Raw genomic sequence first — 21,183 nt, 5'->3', positions numbered from 1 at the left:
ACAGCCAAGATAAATCCTGAGTTTATCATGCAGCCAAATCCCATGCACGCACACTTTCCAATTGAAGTCACTGAATTGCAAGCAATCCAAGCTGATGTGCCCCTCTCTGTTCCAGGGCACTGAGAACAATGGTGGTGCCCCAATACAACTCCACTAATCACCAAATTATTACAACGCTGAAGAAGGCCATTCAGCCAATCATGCCTGCTCCAGTTCTCATACTTAGTGCTAATTTCTTGCCTTTTTCCTATATTCCTGCACACCATTTCCACCCAAATAATCATCCACTGCCTGCTCAAATGCCTCAATTGAACCTCCAACACATTTCCAGAAGGTACGTTCCATCCCCTAACTACTCAATATCTCTAACTACTGCTATGGTGACCAGGCTTCCCAATCTGCCCTAGTCCCTTTTGCCAGCATTTAGCCCACATTCCTCACTTCTCCCTTGCTTCACTTTCACGTCACTTTAAAAGTTAACAGGCCAGAGACCATCTGAAAATCAAGCCAAGGATCACTTAGCTGCCACAGCCTAGGTCAGCTGGGTTGTGAAGTTACCAACAACAGTTGAAAAGAGTGCATTGAATAATGGGTTAAGTCTCAGTGCTTATCGTTCCTTTGTTTTCTCCAAACATATGCCCAGCCTCAAACAATTACACTTACATCACATTTTGCCACTTCATGAGAAGTCTGGACAGAGTGAGATGGTTAGAAACTGTCCCCGATAGTGGAATGAATAAGAACCAGCAAACATCCATTTGAGTTGATTTATAAAAGAACCAATCATGAAACCAGGAGAAAGGTTTTGTGCAGTGAGTGGTTAGGATCTGGAGTGTACATGGAGTCTGAGTATGGTGGAGGTGGTGACACTTATGGCATTCAATAGAGTCACTTCACAAGTAGCTAAATCTACTTCAGAATGAAGCTTTGAATTGGGATAAATTTTGTTTTGTTGATTGTTAAGTGTTCTACCTGAAGTAAGCTTAATCAGTCTATGGTATGACAAAATGTTATCAAATTCTATCAGTGAGCCCAGGGTCTAGTTGATAGTTTAGTCAAAGAGTTAAGAAAATAATCTGACTGGTGCTGGAGAAGACATTATTCCATGGTTTAATCACTTTGAGTTTGTTATTTCCCATCAATCAGTATCATACCATAGCTGACCATACTGAGTGCCTAATGGAGGAAATTTTCTAATCCCGAGCACTGAATATTTCACTTTATTGAGCACACTGTAAAGTCATTAACAATGTACATTTCAGAAGAATCCAAGAAAAATAAGTTGCAAGTAATAAAGGCATTTATTACATTGGGTACGGTTTGTGTCTATCATTTTACTCTAATCCCTGGTGAAATGTGCTCTGTCCCCAAACTGCATGTCATGAAAATCTATTGATGCATAATGTACCTAATTCCTACTTAAAAGCATGTTAGCAATAGTATGAGAGGGAGTTCTGCACCATGATTACACATTCTGTTATTGAACGGCAATCAGCAAGAATCAATTATTGGATAATTACTAGATGAGAATGAATTGTTGCCTCATGTCACAAGTAAGTGTAAGCATGATAATCTGCATGTAATTTCATGGAGGTGATGTGCTACACTGTTATTCTGCATTACAACCCCAGCCCAGCATCCCCCAAAATTATGAAAATTATTGGCACTCCCGCATTTAAAAGTAACAACCATATAAATGACCGAATGTGGAAGCAATCTGCTGCTACAGTTAAATCTGCGAGGACCAAGCATCCATGGCCTAATTTAGTTCAACACAGTATGATCATCAGTCAGAATATCTGGAGTCAGTTGATGTGTGCAATGAATCTGAGATGTCATTGTAATGGGAGTACAATAGAGTATTTAGTGAGAGCTCAGAGTATAATCCTCCTTGATATGAGTTAGGCTCATACAGCACAGAAACAGACCCTTCAGTCCAACTCATGCACATTGATCTGATATCCCAATCTGACCTCGTCCCATTTGCCAGCATTTGGCCACATCCCTCTCAACCATCCAGATGTCTTTTAAATGTTATAATTGTGCCCACGATCTCCTCGCGCAGTTCATTCCATTCATGCACGACGCTCTGCATGAAAAGGTTACCCCTCAGGTCCTTTTTACCTGATCCTTCCCCTCTCACCCTAAACCTATGCCCTCCAGCGTTGGACTCCCCTATCTTAGGAAAACGCTTTGGCTATTCACCCTATCCATGCCCCTCATGATTTTATAAGCCGCTATAATGTCACCCCTCAGCCTCTAATGCTCCCGGTAAAACAGCCCCAGCCTATTCAGCCTCTCCTTATGGCTCAAACCCTCCAACCCTAGCAACATACTTGTAAATCTTCTCTGCACCCTCTGAAGTTTAACAACATCTTTCCAATAGAAGGGCAGCGAGAATTGTGTGCAGTACTGTAAAGTGGCCTCACCAATGTCCTGTACAGCCATAACATGACATCACAACTCTTATACTCATTGTTCTGATCAATGAAAGCAAGCATTTAAAAAGCCTTCTACACTATTCTCGCGACCTGCGACTCCACTTTCAAGGGACTATGCACTTGCACCCCTCGGTCTCTTTGACCAGCAACATTCCCCAGGGTCCTACCATTAAGTGTATAAGTTCTGCCCTGGCTGGCCTTACCAACATGCAACACTTCCCATTTATTTAAATTGAGCTCCATCTGCCATTCCTCTGCCCATTGATCCATCTGATCAAGGTCCCATTGTATTCTGAGCTAATCTTCTTCACTATCCACTATGTCATCTATTTTAGTGTCATCTGCAGTCTTACTAACCATACCTCCTATATTCACATCCAAATCAATTATATAAATGATGAAAAGTAGTGGACTCAGCATTGATTCTTGTAGCACATTACTGGTCACAGAACAGTCTAAAAACCAACCCTCCAGCACCACCCTCTGTCTCCAGTTTTGTATCCAATTGGCTACCTCCCCTGGAACCCATGTGATCTGACCTTACCCATCAGCCTTACATGCAGAACCTTGTCAAATGCTGTGCTGAAATCCGTATAGACAGTGTATACCTGTCTGCCTTCATCAATCTTCTTTGTCACTTCTTCAAAAAACTCAATCAAGTTAACAAGACCTGATTTCCCATGCACAAAGCCATGTTGACTATCCCTAATCAAACCTTGCCTTTCCAAATGCATGTAAATCCTGTCCCTCAGAATCCCCTCCAACAACTTCCAGTCTTCAGATGGGAAGCTTTGTCAAAGTAGTCAGGTAACTTTGCTCTTTCCCCTTGTGCTTTGTGCATGTATTTTCCTTTCAAATATTTAGCCATGTCCTCTTGAGAGGTATTATTTAATCTGCTCCAACTACCTTTTCAGACAGTGTATCCCAGATCATAATTTTTGTTTTTTGTTCTTTTTTCCCCTTTTGTTTCCTATAGCTCTTTTACCAATCACCTTAAATCCTTTTTTCACTGATTACTGACCCTTCTGCCAAGCAAAATGGTTTATTCTTGTTTACTCATCAAAATTTTGGTTTTCAATATTTTTCTCTAATCTCCACTTAACCTTCTCTGCTGTCGAGGGAACAATTCCACCTTCTCCAGTTTGTTCATGAAACTGGAGTCACTTGTATCAGGTACCATTCAAGTATATCTCTCCTGCGCTCTCTGCAAAGCCCTGATATCATTTGTAAGATTTATTCCTGATGAAGGGCTTTTGCCCAAAACGTCGATTTCGAAGCTCCTTGGATGCTGCCTGAACTGCTGTGCTCTTCCAGCACCACTAATCCAGAACTTGGTATTATAGTCTTGGCTTTGGCACAGTGCATTGTTGTAGAATTTGGCAGAGGAATTTCATGTTTACTGAAATTGTGTTTTTGTTTCATTTTGATCTTGGCTAATTTATTACTTCGAATTGAACAGAGATGCACCACTAATCCAGAATCCTTTGTAAGATGCTGTGTCCAGAAATGAACAAAACACCAGCTGAGGCCTATCAATGTTTTAGGATGTCCATAAGATATATGAGCAGATTTAGACCATTCAGTCCATCACGTCTGCTCTACCTGCTGTGGAGCAGGTATGTTTCTCAACCCCACTCTCCTGCTTTCTCTCTGTAACCCTTGATCCCTTTAGAACCTACTTATCTCTGTCTAAAAGACACTCAGTGACTTGCCCTCCAAACCTCTCTTTGCCGAAGAATTCCACAAATTCACCCATTCACTGTCAGAAGAAATTCCTCCTCATCCCAGTTCTGATGGGAGCATAAATGCTTGCTGGAATATCATCTGGAGCCTCTTATCACTTTTCGGGAAAATCTGTCACTGGGTGAACTTCATTGGAGGTGGGATGAGCCCATTAAGTTTGTATTATTTACCATTTAATAGGCTCGATTGTTAAAGGGGCAGGTAGTCTAATGATGACCATGAATCCGTTGCCAGTTGTTGGAAAAACCCGTCTTGTTCATTAATATCCTTCAGGGAACAAATCTGCCATCCTTACCTGATCTGGCCTACATGTGACTGCAGACCCACAGCAATGTGGGTGACTGGCAATTAGTGATGGGCAATAAATACTGGCCTAGCCAGCCATTAATCCTGTGAATTAATTTTTTTAGAAAATGGTACCTAGGATCTGAATAAGACGTGATCAAGGCTCCCATTCTTATGGTAACAAATACCTGGTCTGTTACTGGGTGAGTTAACTACAACTTCACAGTAACTCCCTTTTATCATCATTCTGTCTTGCCTTAAAGTGATAGTGTCAATCCAAAACTTAGTCATCTTACAGAGCATCATATTCACAATAGTACACTTCATGAAAAGATAATGACTAACGCTAGCCACTTGGGAACCCCACTGTGTACCTTCCTGCAGTCTACAAAAATGCCAATTACCACAAATGCCAGAAATTCACTAGTTAGAATCTAACCAAAAAGCTGACCAACATAAAAGAAAAACATTCATTAAAACTCTTGGTTATTGATTCTATGAGTTATTTTGCAACAAGACATAGGAAACATTTGTGTATACTTTTCAACCGGTGTCACCTTTCTATACTGGAAGCCTCATGCTAGCTTCTTGCAGTGCTGCCTCTGCCAAATTCTGCCATAAAACAGCAAAATGCCGCACAATTAATGCCAACCTGGTGCTTAAATAAAAAAGGGCGGGAGAAAGTTGCTGTGAGAAATATTTGGAGTCATATCAATCACTTGAAGTGGCATTGTGTTCTCATCAAGTAACCTGTTTAGCACATCCTCGATACAAAAGCAAATCTGCACGAGTAATGCAACAATATCATTGCATTCTCCAATGAACCATTCTGTCATTGTATAAAATGATGCTTCAAGGCTGTTGAATAGTTCGCCTCATATCTTATGGACAACCAATATCCGCATTGTTTTGCAGTGGTTGTGTTAATGCAGGGGTTTAAAGGACTGTTATGTGTGTGCTTTTGGACCCTGGAACAACCTTGCAATGATGTCACAAAGCTGTACACCACAGAGCATAAATATTGTGGAATTAGAACACTCTTGAATGAAATCACATGGACCCAAACATATGAACAAGATAGCTATCTTTATCTCATGTAACTAAATACAATATACAATGATTATCATGTTTCGAAGTACTTGGTGTTAATGTATGATAAATAGTGTTACATTAAAGAATTACCCTAATTCTAAAGTTCTTTATATGCCTTCTCCTTGACTAGTCTGTCACAAGCCCAAACTCAAAGTATGGTGTCAAAGCACTTGATAAAACAGGTAGAATGTAGCAATGATATGAATCAAGAAAACTCCTTGGAATGGTTTACGGTGTGAAAAGTGCCATATGTATGTAAGTTATTGTTATTGACCTTTCAAAGTGGTTTACTTCTGGAATATGGCAAAAAAAAAATCACCTGTCCAAACATAAGTAACGTCTCTTCTTCCAAAATCATACATTCCCCCAGTGTGGAAGCAGGCCATTCAGCCCATCAGGTCTACACCAACCCTCCAAAGAACATCCCGCCCAGACCAATGCCATCTCATCCTATCCCTGCATTTCCCCGTGGTTAATCTACCTACTCTTCACACCCCTGAACACTAGGGGCACTTTGAAATGTCCAATCCACCAAACTTGCACATCTTTGGACTGTGGGAGGAAACCAGAGCACCCAGAGGAAACCCACACAGGCACAGAGAAAATGTACAAGCTCCACACAGACAGTCAACCAAGGGTGGGATCGAACCTCGGTCCCTGGTGCTATAAGCAGCAGTGCTAACCACTGAGCCACCATGTCGCCCTCTTGTTCTATTTTTGTCCATCCAGATAGGGAAAGAGCAAAGCTAGCAGTTCAATGATCACTGCTGAAATCTGCAGTGCTCTGCATTCTCTTTGATGTTAAAACAACACCAGGATGCAACAAAAAACCATCAAGCCTGCCATAAAAGCTCTGCCCAGACCATTTTTATATCCTTCCTGCTTTGATGCAGCAGTGCATTGTTTTTGTTCAGGAATGTAGAGCTCTGTATTTGTATAAGTGAAGTACACTAGCCATTTTTCGCTGGCTATTAATGAGTAATGTGGGATCAGATGCTGAACAAGGCTTGCAGACTTCACGTTCTGACAGTCCTTGGCGAGGTAGATGAGAGATTGCTTTTGAGCGTTAATAAGTACAAAAAAATAAATCTGCCATTTTCACGTCAAAATAATGCATTTCACACTGTATAAAAGTTGACACTGATGTGCTTATCTATGTGAAAAGCTGAACGCTGTTTGTACAGGAGACTTGCACCATTTATATAGTTACTGAATCTATCTGAAATGATAGACATACTAATACTTGCTCTTCCATCATCAGCACAGCTTGTGATGCTCTCAAACACTGGCCCTTCAGCGTTGCTGGCAGTGTACAATTTGTCCGGTTTATGCACAAAGTTGTCCAAAGCAGGAGCTGACAGTTAGAAATGTTCAAGTCAAATAGTGAATACATGGTTAACTATTAACCCATTCTGTAATGTATATGTAGTACTGTGCTGTATTCTCCATAGCCTAAAGTCTTTCTGCTTTCTATTTCTGTAACTTCCTTTGACCCTATAACCTTTTGAAACCCTGGGACTCTGCGCTTCCCCAGTTCTTGCATCTTGTACTCCCTAAAGTAAATCCCCTTGGGATGTTTTCCTGTGCTATTGGCAATATTCAGAAGTTTGAGGCTGACATCCTTTGGGCTTTGAAACCCTTGGGTTCATGAAAGTGACTGCCTCACCTGCAGACTTGAGCATTGGGCCTGAAGTCTGACTGAAGAGAGGGGTGTGTATCGAGAGGGTGAAGAGCTGTGGAGTGTTATGTATATTCTTTCTCTGTTTTCCTCCTTATGGTTCACCCACATTTCTCTGATAGCCCTAGGCCAGGCAACACCTTGCTTCATTTCATTCTGATCCTGAATGGTCAGCACAAGGCCTTGAGGGTGGGGTCAGATAGCTCAGTTGGTTAGATGGCTGGTTTGCAACACAGACTGATGCCAGCATCACAGGTTCAATTCTCATAGGGTCTGAAATTGCCATAAAGACTTTGCTTCTCAACCTAGCTTGAGACATTGTGACTCTCAGTTTAAACATGCCACCATTCATCTCTTTGTAGTGAGAGAGGGGCTTTTGCTCTTTGCAGCTTATGCTAACAGACTGAGTGTGCAGACTGTTTAGTGCCAAACAGCATGTATTTGGTTCATGGTGTGTCCTCTGTTACCATGGAGATAGGCATCAGCTCAAAGGCTTTCGAAAGGATGGTGCTCATGTGAGAGATGGATTCTTTCAGGCCGTCTCCAGCAGTGCACCTTATGTCTTGAAATGCTTGTGGAGTTTCATACATTTTCAACTGTGGGATTCTGAATAGTCTTCTTCAATGAGGACCTCTGAAGCTGAGCAACTGTGATCAGCCGTGAGGCATTTGAAGGGTCCTGCACCCACTGATTTTCAGCAACAACTCTTGTTCGCATGTGATAGGTGGCTCGGCATGTGACAGCCCATCTGCCTGTCCCAGAGACATTGGTCTGATAATTAATCTATCATCAGGGATTTATTAACTGTGTGCCTAAAAAAATTTAGAAGAGAAAAACATGATTTAGGTTGTAGAACAGAGCAACTGGTTGCAGTATGTGCAGTCTGTTCATCCTAATGAGACTGCCCAGTTGTCAGAGATGTGACATTATGTAAATATTTTCTAAGCATCCATCTCAGGGATGTTATCACACTACCCTGGAGCAAATAGGACTTGAATCTGGGTCTCGACTCAAAGGTAGGGACAATAACAGTGCACCATAAGAGCCTCTTGTGGATAGTTTTCATCAACCTATTCTGGCATGTTATAAAGCAGGTAGGACCTGAACCCAGACCTTCTAGGCCAGAGGTAGGGACACTGCCACTGCACCACAAGACCACTCTGTGATATTTTCATACACAGCACTTGGAATTGTCCAATGTGAAGTCTCTCAAAGGCAAACAATATGTCCCTCCTTTTCAAAAGAGCCTTCGACCAAGTCCTGAAAGTTGAAACCTCGTGCAGACAGAGTACACATACAACATCACCATGGTGTCTGTGCCTGAGCTGGTGGAGGGTGTGCATGAGTCACGTCATGTTGTTTCTTTTGACCACGTAATCTCCTCTGGCCTCACCTATACCGTGACATCTTCAGGAACTTTGGGAGTTAAAGGACATGAATTAGGAGTGACATGGGGAAGGAATCCAAAGTTAACATTGTGCGGATTTCAGTGGTTGCTGATAACTGTGTGAATGATCTCTGGACACTATGTCTAATTGCGTCAGTTAGTGTCCTAGAGGCTCCCATCTCTCCATCCTCAATGACCACATATTCCAACACTCTACGGATGTCCATACTTACTTCTTCTACAGCAGTCATTGTGCCAGCCCCAGTTCTCAGCCTTCCCCCACAGATGTGCACACTGTCCTCCCAAGGTTAGAAAGACAAGGCTTATATGTGAGAAATGTAGTGTTACCAGAGGATGCAATGAAAACACTTGTGGTTGGTTCCTGTGAGTGAAGGATTAGGAATGCTGATTTCATCTTGTACTCCAGAGCTAGTCATGACAACTCCTGAGCCTCACCTTTGCCCCAGCCGAGCTGTTTCAGTACAGCTAGGATTCAGACATCTGTCTAATAATGTGATAAATTGTCCAGATAACACAAAAAGCAAGAAAAGTACAATCTGGCTAATCGTCGCCCCCTTCAGTTTACTTAGTTATCAGCAAAGTAATGGATGGTGTCATATATGCTCCTTACTTAACTATAACCTGATCAGTTTGATTCCACCAGTGGGCGGCACGGTGGCACAGTGGTTAGCACTGCTGCCTCACAGCGCCTGAGACCTGGGTTCAATTCCCGCCTCAGGCGACTGACTGTGTGGAGTTTGCACGTTCTCCCCGTGTCTGCGTGGGTTTCCTCCGGGTGCTCTGGTTTCCTCCCACAGTCCAAAGATGTGCAGGCCAGGTGAATTGGCCATGCTAAATTGCCCATAGTGTTAGGTAAGGGGTAAATGTAGATGTAGGGGTATGGGTGGGTTACGCTTCGTTGGGGCGGTGTGGACTTGTTGGGCCGAAGGGCCTGTTTCCACACTGTAAGTAATTTAATCTAATCTAATCAGTGCTTTTTGGCTCCAGACCTCATAAGGACCTCAATCCACATTCCAGAAATGAGTGAGAGTAACTGTCCTTGACATCAATGTAGCATTGAACCAACCATAGCTTCAAGGAATGGTTGTAAAATTGGAAATCTGGGAGCAAACTCTTCACTGGTTGGAGCCATACCCAGCACATTGAAGACAGTTGTGGTTGTTGGCCACCATGGACATTGGTGCCAGAGTTCAAAATGGTGTTCTCTGTTCATCAGCTGTTTCATCAATGACTTTGTTTCCAACATAAGATCAGAAGCGGGGATGTGTGCTGATGATAGATAAGTGTTCAGTACTATTTGATTAGGGATACAAGATGATTAGGGGTTTAGATAGGGTTGACCATGAGAACCTTTTTCCATGTATGGAGTCAGCTATTACGAGGGGGCATAGCTTTAAATTAAGGGGTGGTAGGTATAGGACAGATGTTAGGGGTAGATTCTTTACTCAGCGAGTCGTGAGTTCATGGAATGCCCTGCCAGTAGCAGTGGTGGACTCTCCCTCTTTATGGGCATTTAAACGGGCATTGGATCGGCATATGGAGGATAGTGGGCTAGTGTAGGTTAGGTGGGCTTGGATCGGTGCAACATCGAGGGCCAAAGGGCCTGTACTGCGCTGTATTCTTCTATGTTCTATGTTCTATGTTCTATTTGCAACATCTTAGGCAATGAAACACTCCAAGCCTGCAACCAATAAGAGTTGACAAATTTCAGACTTGGATTGATTGGTGGCAAGTGACATTCATGTACACCAGTGCCAGGCAATGACCACCTCCGACAAGAGAATCTTACCACCTCCACTTAGTTTTCAATGACTTAGCCATGAGCAATTTCCCCACTGTCAATAACCTTACTGTAGGAGAAGTGGTGGCTTTCAGAACTAGATCAACCACAGAAATACTGTGGCTGACAACAGTGGGTCAAAAGATAGTTTATTCTATGGTGAATGATTCACCTGACTACCCAGAGATATTTCTTCACTATTTAAGGGAAGGAAATCAGTAGTAAGAGAAGAAAACTCACATTAATATGGTGCATTTTTGATCAGTGGACATCCCGACGCATAATGCAGCTAATTAAATACTTCAGGAGTGTGTTTACACATTAGATTAGATTAGATTAGATTTAGATTTACACTTTTTTGTCACATGTACTCAAGTACAAAAGCACAGTAGGACATGAAAAGTTTTCAATGTCGCCATACACAGTGCCATCTTAGGTACAAGTACCTAGGTACAAAACTTAAGAACAAGCTTGAAAGAATACTGTTTTAATGTAGGAAGTGTGAAAGCCAATTTGCACACAGAAAACTTCCATATACAGCAAATATAGAACATAGAATATTACAGCACAGCATAGGCCCTCTGGCCCTCGATGTTGTGCCGACCTGTGGAACCAATCTGAAGCCCATCTATCCTACACTATTCCATTTTGATCCATATGTTTATCCAATGACCATTTAAATGCCCTTAAAGTTGGTGAGTCTACTACTATTGCAGGCTACTACTCTCTGAGTAAAGAAACTACCTCTGACATCTGTCCAATATCTATCAACCCTCAATTTAATGCTAGCCATCGCTATCTGAAGCGAAAGGCTCTCGCTGTCCACCCTATCTAACCCTCTGATTATCTTGTATGTCTCAATTAAGTCCCCTCTCAACCTTCTTTCTAATGAAACAGCCTCAAGTCCCTCAGCCTTTCCTCATAAGACCTTCTCTCCATACCAGGCAACATCCTAGTAAATCTCCTCTGAACCCTTTCCAAAGCTTCCACATCCTTCCAATATAATGTGGTGACCAGAACTGCACACAATACTCCAAGTGCACACCAGAGTTTTGTACAGCTGCAGCATGACCCCGTGGTTCCGAAACTCAATCCCTGTACCAATAAAAGCTAACACACCGTTTGCCTTCTTAGCAACCCTATCAATCTGGGTGGAAACTTTCAGGAATCTATGTACCTGGACACCGAGATCTCTCTGCTCATCTACACTACCAAGGATCTTACCATTAGTCCAGTACTCTTTATTCCTGTTGTTCCTTCCATAGTGAATCACCTCACACTTTTCCACATTAAACTCCATTTGCCATATCTCAGCCCAGCTCTGCAGCTTATCTACGTCCCTCTGTAATCTGCAACATCCTTCCGCACTATCCACAACTCCACTGATCTTAGTGTCATCTGCAAATTTACTAACCAATCCTTCTATGCCCTCATCCAGGTCATTTATAAAAATGACAAACAGCAGTGGCCCCAAAATAGATCCTTGCGGTACACCACTAGTAACTGAACTCCATGATGAACATTTCCGATCAACCGCCACCCTGTCTGCTTTCAGCTAGCCAATTTCTAATCCAAACCGCTAAATCACACTCAATCCCATGCCTCCATATTTTGTGCAATAGCCTACAGTGGGGAACTTTATCAAGTGACTTACTGAAATCCAGATATACCACAATAACCACTTTACTCACATCCATCTGTTTAGTCACCATCTCAAAGAACTCAGTAAGGTTTGTGAGGCATGACCTACCCTTCACAAAACCATGTTGACTATCCCTAACCAAATTATTCCTCTAGATGATTATAAATCCTATCTCTTATAATCTTTTCAACACTTCCAGCAATTTAACCATAACATATTATCTGCTTATATGTGATACGGTTGTTTAATAATAGTCAAAACATCGGGAAAGTGCCCTTGCTGTGCAGACTGGTGCTAGGGAATATATTATGTCCTCCTGAGAGAGTAGAAGGGGAATGGATTTCATGGATCATCCAGAACATGGCATCTCCAACACTGCAATACTTCAGAACTACAGTAAGAATGTCAACCTCAATTTTTCTTGTGCTAAAACCCTGGAGTGTGTACCATGTCACTCAATAGAGAGAATGCTAGCATCCGAGCCACAGCTGTGTGTCACAGAATACTTGCAACTTCCTGGATAAATCCCACGTCTACAACAGCTGGTGGCTCAGTGGTTAGCATTGCTACCTCACAGCGCCAGGGACCCAAGTTTGCTCCAGCCTCGGGGAGCTGTCTGTGTGGAGTTTCCATACTTTCCCCAGGTTTCCTCTGGGTGCTCCAGTTTCCTCCCAAAGTTCAGGTTAAGTGGATTGACCAAGCTAAATCACCCAAAGTGTCCAGGGATATGCAGGCTAAGTGAATTAGCCATGGGAAATGCAGGGGTGGAGGGATGGATCTAAGTAGGATGCTCTTCGAAGGGTTGGTGTGGATTCAATGGATCAAATGGCCTGCTTTCATACTGTAGGGATTCTATGATTCAAACACTCTTGAAGCTTGATACAATCAGTACCCTTTGATTGACACCCTTTACCACTTTAATAATCGCTCCACCCACCACAATGTAGCTACTGATCAGAGCATTTGTGTCAATGTCTTCTAAGGTTATTACCTAGAAACATAGAAAATTTGCAGTACAATTGGAGGCCATTCAGCCTATCTTCTTTGTGCCAGTCAAACAAGAACCAACCAATCTGATCATGTTTTCTGGCTCTTCATTTGTAATCTTGTAAATTATGCCATTTCATGTAGATATGCAATGTTTTTTATTTATGTCCTGAACATTTGTGACTCTGCTACTTTTTCAGGCAATGACTTCTCTTACCTTCATCACCCTTTGGGTTCAAAGATTCCTTGGAACTACCCTCTAAACCTTCTGCCAATTATTTCAAAACTGTGTTCCCTGGCTATTGATCTTTCTTCCTATTCATGTTATCTAGGCATGTCATCATTTTATACAGCCCTGCTAAATCTCTCTTCAGACTTCTGTGTCTCAAAGAAACAGTCCATCCTGTGCAACCATTGTTCACGGCTAAGATTCCTGGAAACATTTTTGTAATTCTTCCCCTCTTTAAGTGCGATCATATCTTTCCTGTAATTCAGCGACTAGACTTATGCAACATGTTAGCTGTAATCTAACTATTTTGTAAAGTTCTAGCATAACCTCCTTGCTCTTAAGGTCTGTGCCATAGAGTGACCAATAAAGGAAAGTTTCCCATGTGCCTTCTTACGAATGAAAGAACATAAGAACTAGGAGAAGGAGTAGGCAAGTCAGCCATCAAGCCTGCTCCACCAGTTAATGCAATCATGGTTTGTCTTTGATGTGGAGGTACCTGTGGTGGACAAGGTCAAACGTCACATGACACAAGTCGAATGGGCAGTGGTCCAGAAGCTTGTGATTTCAAACAAACCTGTTGAATTATAACCTTAAAAATCACACAACACCAAGTTATATCCCAACAGCTTTATTTAGAAGCACTAGCTTTCAGAGAGCCACTCCTTCATCAGGTAGCTGTGGAGTATAAGATCGTAAGACACAGAATTTATTGCAAAAGTTTACAGTGTGATGTAACCAAAATTATATACTGAAAAAGACCTGGAATGTTTGTTTAGTCTCTTATCTTTTAGAATGACCATGTTGGTTTCAGTTCTTACATATGTAAATCCCAAAACGGTTTTTTTTTAGAATTACATTCTCAAGTGAACTTTAAAATCGATGCCATGTCAGCTGATATAATGCATTTAAGGTGTGAGATGCCCTGTGTGAGGCTGCCTGAGCCCCAATGTTCAAACCAATTCTATTTCTAAAAAGGGGATTTACAGAATTTTGCATGGATTCATGCAGTTTTTGCATAAACAAAATGTAATTCTGCAAGTACAAATTCACCCCACAAACTTATAATGTGTATTTGTGCATTTGTCTGTTTGTGTGTGTTGGGGGTATGCAGTTTATGAGTGTCTGTGAGAGTATGAGTGTGAGTGCAAAGGGGTATAAGTCTGTGAGGGTGCGTGTGTGGGTGTGTATGAGCATATGAGAAAGGGTCTGTATGAGTTTATGGGTCTGTAGGAGTGTATGTGTGAGAGGGAGAGTGTGTAATGCAGTGGGGTCACCTGTAGTGTGACATGAACCTAAGGTCCCAGTTGAGGCCATCCCCATGGGTATCATGCTTGGTTATCAGCCTCTGCTCAGACACTTTGCGTTGTTGCATATCCTGAAGTCCGCCTTGGAGGATGGTCACCCGAAGGTCTGAGGTCGAATGTCCTGGACCGCTGAGAGGGAGCACTCCTCTCTGTTGATTGTTGTGCGGTGTCCATTCATCCATTGCTGTAGCCTCTGCTCGGTCTCTCACCATGCCTCAGGGCATCCTTGCCTGCAGCGTATGAGATAGACAACATTGGCAGAGTTGTCTGAGTACCTGCCGCGTACACGGTGGGAGGTGTCCCCACAAGTAATGGTGGTATACATGTCGACACTCTGACACGTCTTGCAGCGTCCACCATGACAGCGTTGTATGGTATTGTCCTGAAAGCCAGGCAGTTTGCTGTGAACAATGATCTGTTTGAGGTTTGGTGGACAAAATCAGGACTAAAACGTGGTTCATGTGACTTTTGACATGATTTATCTTGGCTTTAATTCCAATTATCTGCATGCTCCTATAATCCTTCAACCTGTTACTAATTTAAAAATTGCCCATCTCCTCCTTAAATTTATTCAGTATAATGTCTACTACACCTTTAACCATACTATCTACCTGCTCTGTCATCTTCAGGCATCCATAACTATGCACTTCAATGTCCCTCTGTTTCTCTCCACATCTCTATGAATTATTGTCTATTCCTTTGCATTTTTCCCTTTTTTTAGCATCAAGCTTACAGTGAGCAAATGGCTCAGGCCTCGTTTACAAGGCTGCAGGAATTCCATTGTGTATACTATCCAGTGAAGATAGCATTTTGCAGAGAACCACTGGGCAGATTTCTCACCTAACGCATTGAGGAATGAACACACAATTTCAAAGGTAAATTTGAGCACAGAATGGAGCCCATTAAAAAATGTGAAGAAATATTTACATGCTGCTGCAGATTCAAATCTAACAAATGTATCATCTACATTTTGGAAATCTAGGAGGCTAAGTGTCATTTCTCAAAGACAATCCAACAAAAATGCTTAAGAGAGCTGGGATTGGGAATCCCATGGGAAAACCATCCATTAGGGCATTCATGGTGTTGTTAAAGCTAAACTCACTGTGAATGTTGCTGAGTTCCTAGGTTCAATGAATACTGATTCATACAACGGTGACAGGTCTAGACCATGATGATACAATGCTGCAGTATAAATACCAGTTGCTTCCTTGAACTGTATATTGGCATGAATAGTCTAGCAATGTCAAATGAATGCCTGCATATAGCACTGATACTGAGATATTAGTCCTGTATATTTTTGGTAAATGTCAAGGAAACCTTCACCTTGTGTATACTTGCTCAAAACTAAGTCTTGCAAATTACCCAACCATTTGGCAACTTCATGTTGTGAAACAAAAAATGTGGATAAGATAGCAATCACTTCTGTTTGTATTGGACAGCCTGTAGAAATTTGGATTCAGTGAGCCATGTGAAAGAACCCTTTCATATTTTACCCTGTACCTCATTACTCTCACTTAGAGTCATAGGGATGTACAGTATGGAAATAGACCCTTCGGTCCAACCCGTCCAGCTTATTGACCTGAAAGATTAACCCATTTTCTTTCTCTCTTCAGATAGTCCTAGATTCCATGATTTCCTGTTTTAATTTCAGATTCACTGCATCTATAGCATTTTGTTCTGGATCTATGTTCCTGATTGCGAATTTAATCATTATTTCAAACCATTGTTCATTCCTGGCAAACTTCAATTTATTGAGTTTAGCCTTTACATGCAGAATTTAACTGTCTTATATTTCTCCTTTTTTTTTCATTTTATGGTCTTCTTTCTGTCCTTTCTATTTGTAGCTGACTGTGAGAGTCTTGGTCCACCTCTGTTATTAGGTGGGATTATAAACCTGTTGCGTGGATTTCTTGGTATCCAGTGAATAAGCAGCTTGAAAGAAGAAAGGTCACATTTCTGATTCATTGCATTCCAGAAGAACATGCCATTTTGAGTGCAAATTACAAAAATTTACGTAATTTTTGTAGTAACACGGTAACCTAATTAAACTGACCTGTTAGGTTTGCAAAGTCTGAAGGCCATTAGCTTCCTGTGTCATAATTTATGTGGCCAGACAGTGACAAAAGGATGACTAAATTAGTACATAAACTTGACTTCATTTTCTCAGAAACTAATGTACTATTAATCTTATCAACACAAGATTTCCATTCTTTTAACTGACAAGTGTTATTTTTGTTCCTTTCTTAATGTCAAATTGCCACAGTGACATGCATGTTTTTTATCCCACGCTTTTCTAGTGTGGCCTTATCAACATCCGTGGCATATTACTGTATAGACACCATTGTACCACATCTAATATGCACGTTGAGAGTGATATTTTGATACTCTTTGATGCGCATCTGCTTTTTTTTTTGTTGTAAAATATTCAAAACCTAATTTGAAAGAAACAATTTAGAATTGATGTGAATGCTCAAATACAATAAGGTAATTGAATATTGGTATATTGTGATTTGAGAACTTTGCAATTAAATTATGTCACAGTTCACACATAGCATTTGCACATAATGTTTCTGAACTTGAAAATTTTTTTATCTTGATGACGGAAGCCAAATTTGTAACGGTTCCAATTTCTAATGAAAAAAGTTTCCATTTGCGCCATAATTTGTTTTATTCTTGCTGAGCATGAATCTATTAATCAACGTTTATGTGGTAATGCTTCCTAAATTTAAGTTTTAGATGCATTGAAATTGCATTCCTGAAACTGATCATTCTTCCACTCAGAATCTTTTGTTTTTTCAAATGCTAATCAGTTAATGTTGGTTGGGCCTTCAACAGATTTCCCAGTAAGAAATTGATGTCCATAGCTTACATCATCGCATCTGATTGGGGCTTCTGACTTTGGAAAAATATTTTCTTCCTTAGTACAGCTTTAAAAAAATCTTCTTTTGTTTGCAAAATAGTACTTGGTATTTCTCTCAGATTCCAAAACTGCACAGAAAGCTACTGAAAAACCTTCCTGCTGTCTTCTGCAAAGGTTTCTGGCAAACCCATGTTGACTATTTCATTGCTCATTTGAATCCTTCGTTACATAAGTGCTCTTTAAGAGTATTTTTTTTTGTAAAGTACCTGGGGACATCTTGAGACCCATAAAAGTGCTATGTAACTGTAAGCTATTTTTATCTTTCTGATTTGTGTTGTTTTTCTGTCAAATGTTCCTTTGTTTCAAAATATGTTGGTTAGTTCAGTTTGCTGGTGACTGATTTGCAATGCAGAGTGATGCCAGTTATGACACCAGCTGAGGTTACCATGAAGGACTCTGTGAGGGGAGGCAATGACCTTGTAGTGCTATCAGTAGATTCTGAAACCAAAGACCCAGGTAATGTTCTGGGGACCTGGGTTTAAATCCCGCCACGGCAGATGATGGAATTCAAATTCAGCAAAAATCTGGAATGAGGAAGATAATGGTGACCATGATACTGTTGCCAAGTATCAGGGAAAACCCATCTGGTTCACTAATGCCATTAGGGAAGGGAACTCCAGTCCTTACCTGATCTGGCCTACAGATTACTCCAGACCCACAGTAATGTGATTGACTCTCAACTCATTTAGAAATGGGTAATAAATGGCTAGCAACGCCCACATCCTGTAAGTGAGTTTTTAAAATATAATTTCTTTATTTGGAGTCATTTGCTATAAGTTACAGATGAAGAAGGCTTGATCAACCAATCCATCTAGAAACCTGTTATTGCCTCCCTTATCATCGTTGCCACTATGTTTTGAATTGTTCCAGAGTTTAACTCAAGTCTGGATGCAAATCAATGTTTGGAGCAAATGATGCCACAATATTTTAGCTCAGCCTGAAATTCTATTTTTCTGTTAGGAAGCATGAGTGATTGGACATATTGATAGTGTTTATTTTGTTTTAGTGCTTCTTATTCATGTACTTTGTGTCTTGAGGACTCTGTGCCATGTTTGATTCCCAAGTGAAGAATAGCCAGCTTATTGCTAGGCTTGTTGCTGTCCAAACAGCATGCTTCCCCAGCTCAGTTTGAATTGCTTTCTCATCTTATTCTGGTGTACATGTCTTTTATTGCCCTCCCCTCTTTTATGCGAGAAGCCACTCAATACCTGATGTAGCACCGCAATCCAGTTCAGAGACACAGCGTAAAGTACAGACCTTCACCTTAAGAATGCTGCAGGGTTTAACTGTTTGACATTTTGTTGCATTCCCATGTATTTTCAAACTCAAATATCAAAATACATTTACATTCGAATTTGATCAATACAATCCACAACTTCATTGATAGAGTAACTCATTCAAATCTTATTGTTAGCTCTCTGCCCGAGCACCTACACCTACCTATTTCACACCCCCCACAACTCTCAGCAGCACCAAATCATTTGCTTCACAGGTAATACAAATGCATTTTTTTTGTGTTGAGATCCAGTAGAGGTCACATAGCCATGACACATCACACTTATTGATCAGTGTGGGTTTCCATATCCGTCGCTTGGGACTCTACCCCATGGCAGTGGAACCAGTTCTACCGGGTGACTAGAAACTGATCACTTCCTTTACATGGACAAGTTAAGTGAGTTCACCTTCACACATCATGCAAGCATACTGATTAATTATAGATCATTCTATTATGAACTACCTGCAGGATAGACATACAGCTTCTGAATCGAAATGACCTTCCTATCCAACTGAATGGCTAACCTAAAAGATGCTTCATTCATTAGTCTGCTGTTTCAGGAGGTGGAGTTTTTGATATATGTACATTTATATACATAAATATATATATTCCCCTTCTTTCTCACAGTGCTACCTTGCATTTAATGCTTGTTTAATTCTGAATTCTCAATCCTTTGTCCCAGAATTCTGCTGCCAGGGCATTTGAGATGTGAACAGTGTGGTGAGGCTGGTACTTTCATATTTGAAATAAAAACAGAAAGTGCCGGAGAAACTCAGCAGGGTCTGGCAGCATCTATGAGAGATAAAGAGTTTATGCTTCCAGTCCAGTGTGACATTTCTTCAATTCTGAAGAGTCATGTCAGACTCAAAACGTTAACTCAGTTTCTCGATCCACAGATGCTGCCAGACCTGCTACGTTTCTCCAAAGTTTTCTGTTATTGTTTCAGACTTCTAATTTCCGCTGTATTAACTTATGTTCATGTCTGCAGTGATTGTATCACCATGAAGGGGAAATAGGAAAATTGAATGTGAAGTGAAACTGAATTATATATTTTGAAATTCTCATGGTGCTCATTCAGAAGTCCTTTCCTTGACCTTTTAACATGTCAACAATATATAACTAGTATTTGTTTACAAGGATAGTCATTCCATGTGGACAAATCCCAAAGCTTTTACAAACTGACTGTAAGGAAGGAAAAAAGACAGAGTCTGGGGAGTCACCTCTTACTCTCTTCTGCCTCCTTCATTCCCCCCCCCCCCCCCCCCCCCCCTCCTTTTTGTTTGCTGTGTTTTGGTGGGTAACACTCAAGGCTCAGTCAGAAGGTTCTGAGTTCAAATCTCACTGCAGAGACTTAAATGCAAGTTAACTCTCCTATACAGATCTGAGGGAGTGCTGCTCTGTCGAAGAGCTGTCATTCACATGATGCACTGAAGTAAGGTCTCATATGGTTGGGTCCTTGACGCTACATTGAAGAAAAAAAGAGTAAGTCTTTTCAACCAACTTCACTTAAAAATCTAATTATTGTCACATTGGTATTTGCGGAAATCCAGCTGTGATCAAGCTGACTGCAGTGAGTGCACCTTCAGATGTTGATTGTAAAAGGAATTTGAGATGTGCTCAGGTTGTGAGGGGTGCTATATCAATGCAATTGTTCCTTTTCCTTCTGCATTGAGAACGTGCTGAGATTCTGCTTCTTGTGCTCATTCCTCCCAAGAGTACAGCAACACAAGGGGAGATGGTGAGTGTGAAGGCAGTGTCCGACCAGCCTGTGACACAGATAAATGAAAGTGGTGTGATACCGCTGTGTTCTGCAGTCCCTTTACCAGAAGCCAGCATTAATATAAATACACCGTATTAACACTTGTTCTCCTCTGTCAGGATATAAATTAAGTCTGCAGGTGTTCAGAAAAGCTTACCCTTGGTACTAATTAAGCCATGATAATTAGGTTTGTTAATTTTATCCCTGTAAGCTTGCATCCCAGAAACACAGATTGCCTGCATGGAAAGGCTTTTAAGAATGCTCAAAGATCACTCAGTCGTTTATGCCCCATGCAGAGTCTTGGTCGAGAAATCTGAAATGGATCCATGAAAGGAAAATAATGAGCATCTTAAAATACAAATCGTTAAGCAATATATAAAAACATAAAGAGGATAGAAAACAGGGTTCAAGTCCAGTTGCAGCCAGTTACAGTGTGGAGCGAGGTGACAAAAGAGGGAAGTCTGATTAATTGCTTCAAGGATAGGGAACTGCTACATCTCAGTCATAATGAAGCCTTTCTGTGTTGCTCATCTCCACAGGAGGTTACATTGTGAGTGAAGAAAGGATTAAGGAGGGGGGAAAGTGTGCAGAAGCACGGGGTTATTGCAGACTGCAGTGTCAGTTCGCCCGTTGTACAGT

At 41.2% G+C, this 21,183-nt stretch overlaps 1 protein-coding gene across 3 annotated transcripts in view; it reads left to right on the top strand.

Moving 5' to 3' along the window:
* wwox (WW domain containing oxidoreductase) overlaps positions 1 to 21,183 on the top strand; it is a 939,779-nt gene that overhangs the window by 661,637 nt on the left and 256,959 nt on the right. Inside the window, exon 9 of one of the 3 annotated variants that reach the window (XM_072595865.1) lies at positions 15,311 to 15,464. The exons of the other annotated variants lie outside the window; for them this stretch is intronic. Within the exon in view, the coding sequence (XP_072451966.1) occupies positions 15,311 to 15,433 (123 nt within the window). The 3' untranslated portion in view covers positions 15,434 to 15,464. The remainder of the gene's footprint in view (positions 1 to 15,310; positions 15,465 to 21,183) is intronic. 3 annotated transcript variants of the gene reach the window in all.

This window comes from Chiloscyllium punctatum, chromosome 26 (genome assembly GCF_047496795.1).
Source record: "Chiloscyllium punctatum isolate Juve2018m chromosome 26, sChiPun1.3, whole genome shotgun sequence".
Taxonomy (NCBI): Eukaryota; Metazoa; Chordata; class Chondrichthyes; order Orectolobiformes; family Hemiscylliidae; genus Chiloscyllium; species Chiloscyllium punctatum.
This window is presented reverse-complemented; position numbering and strand designations above follow the sequence as displayed.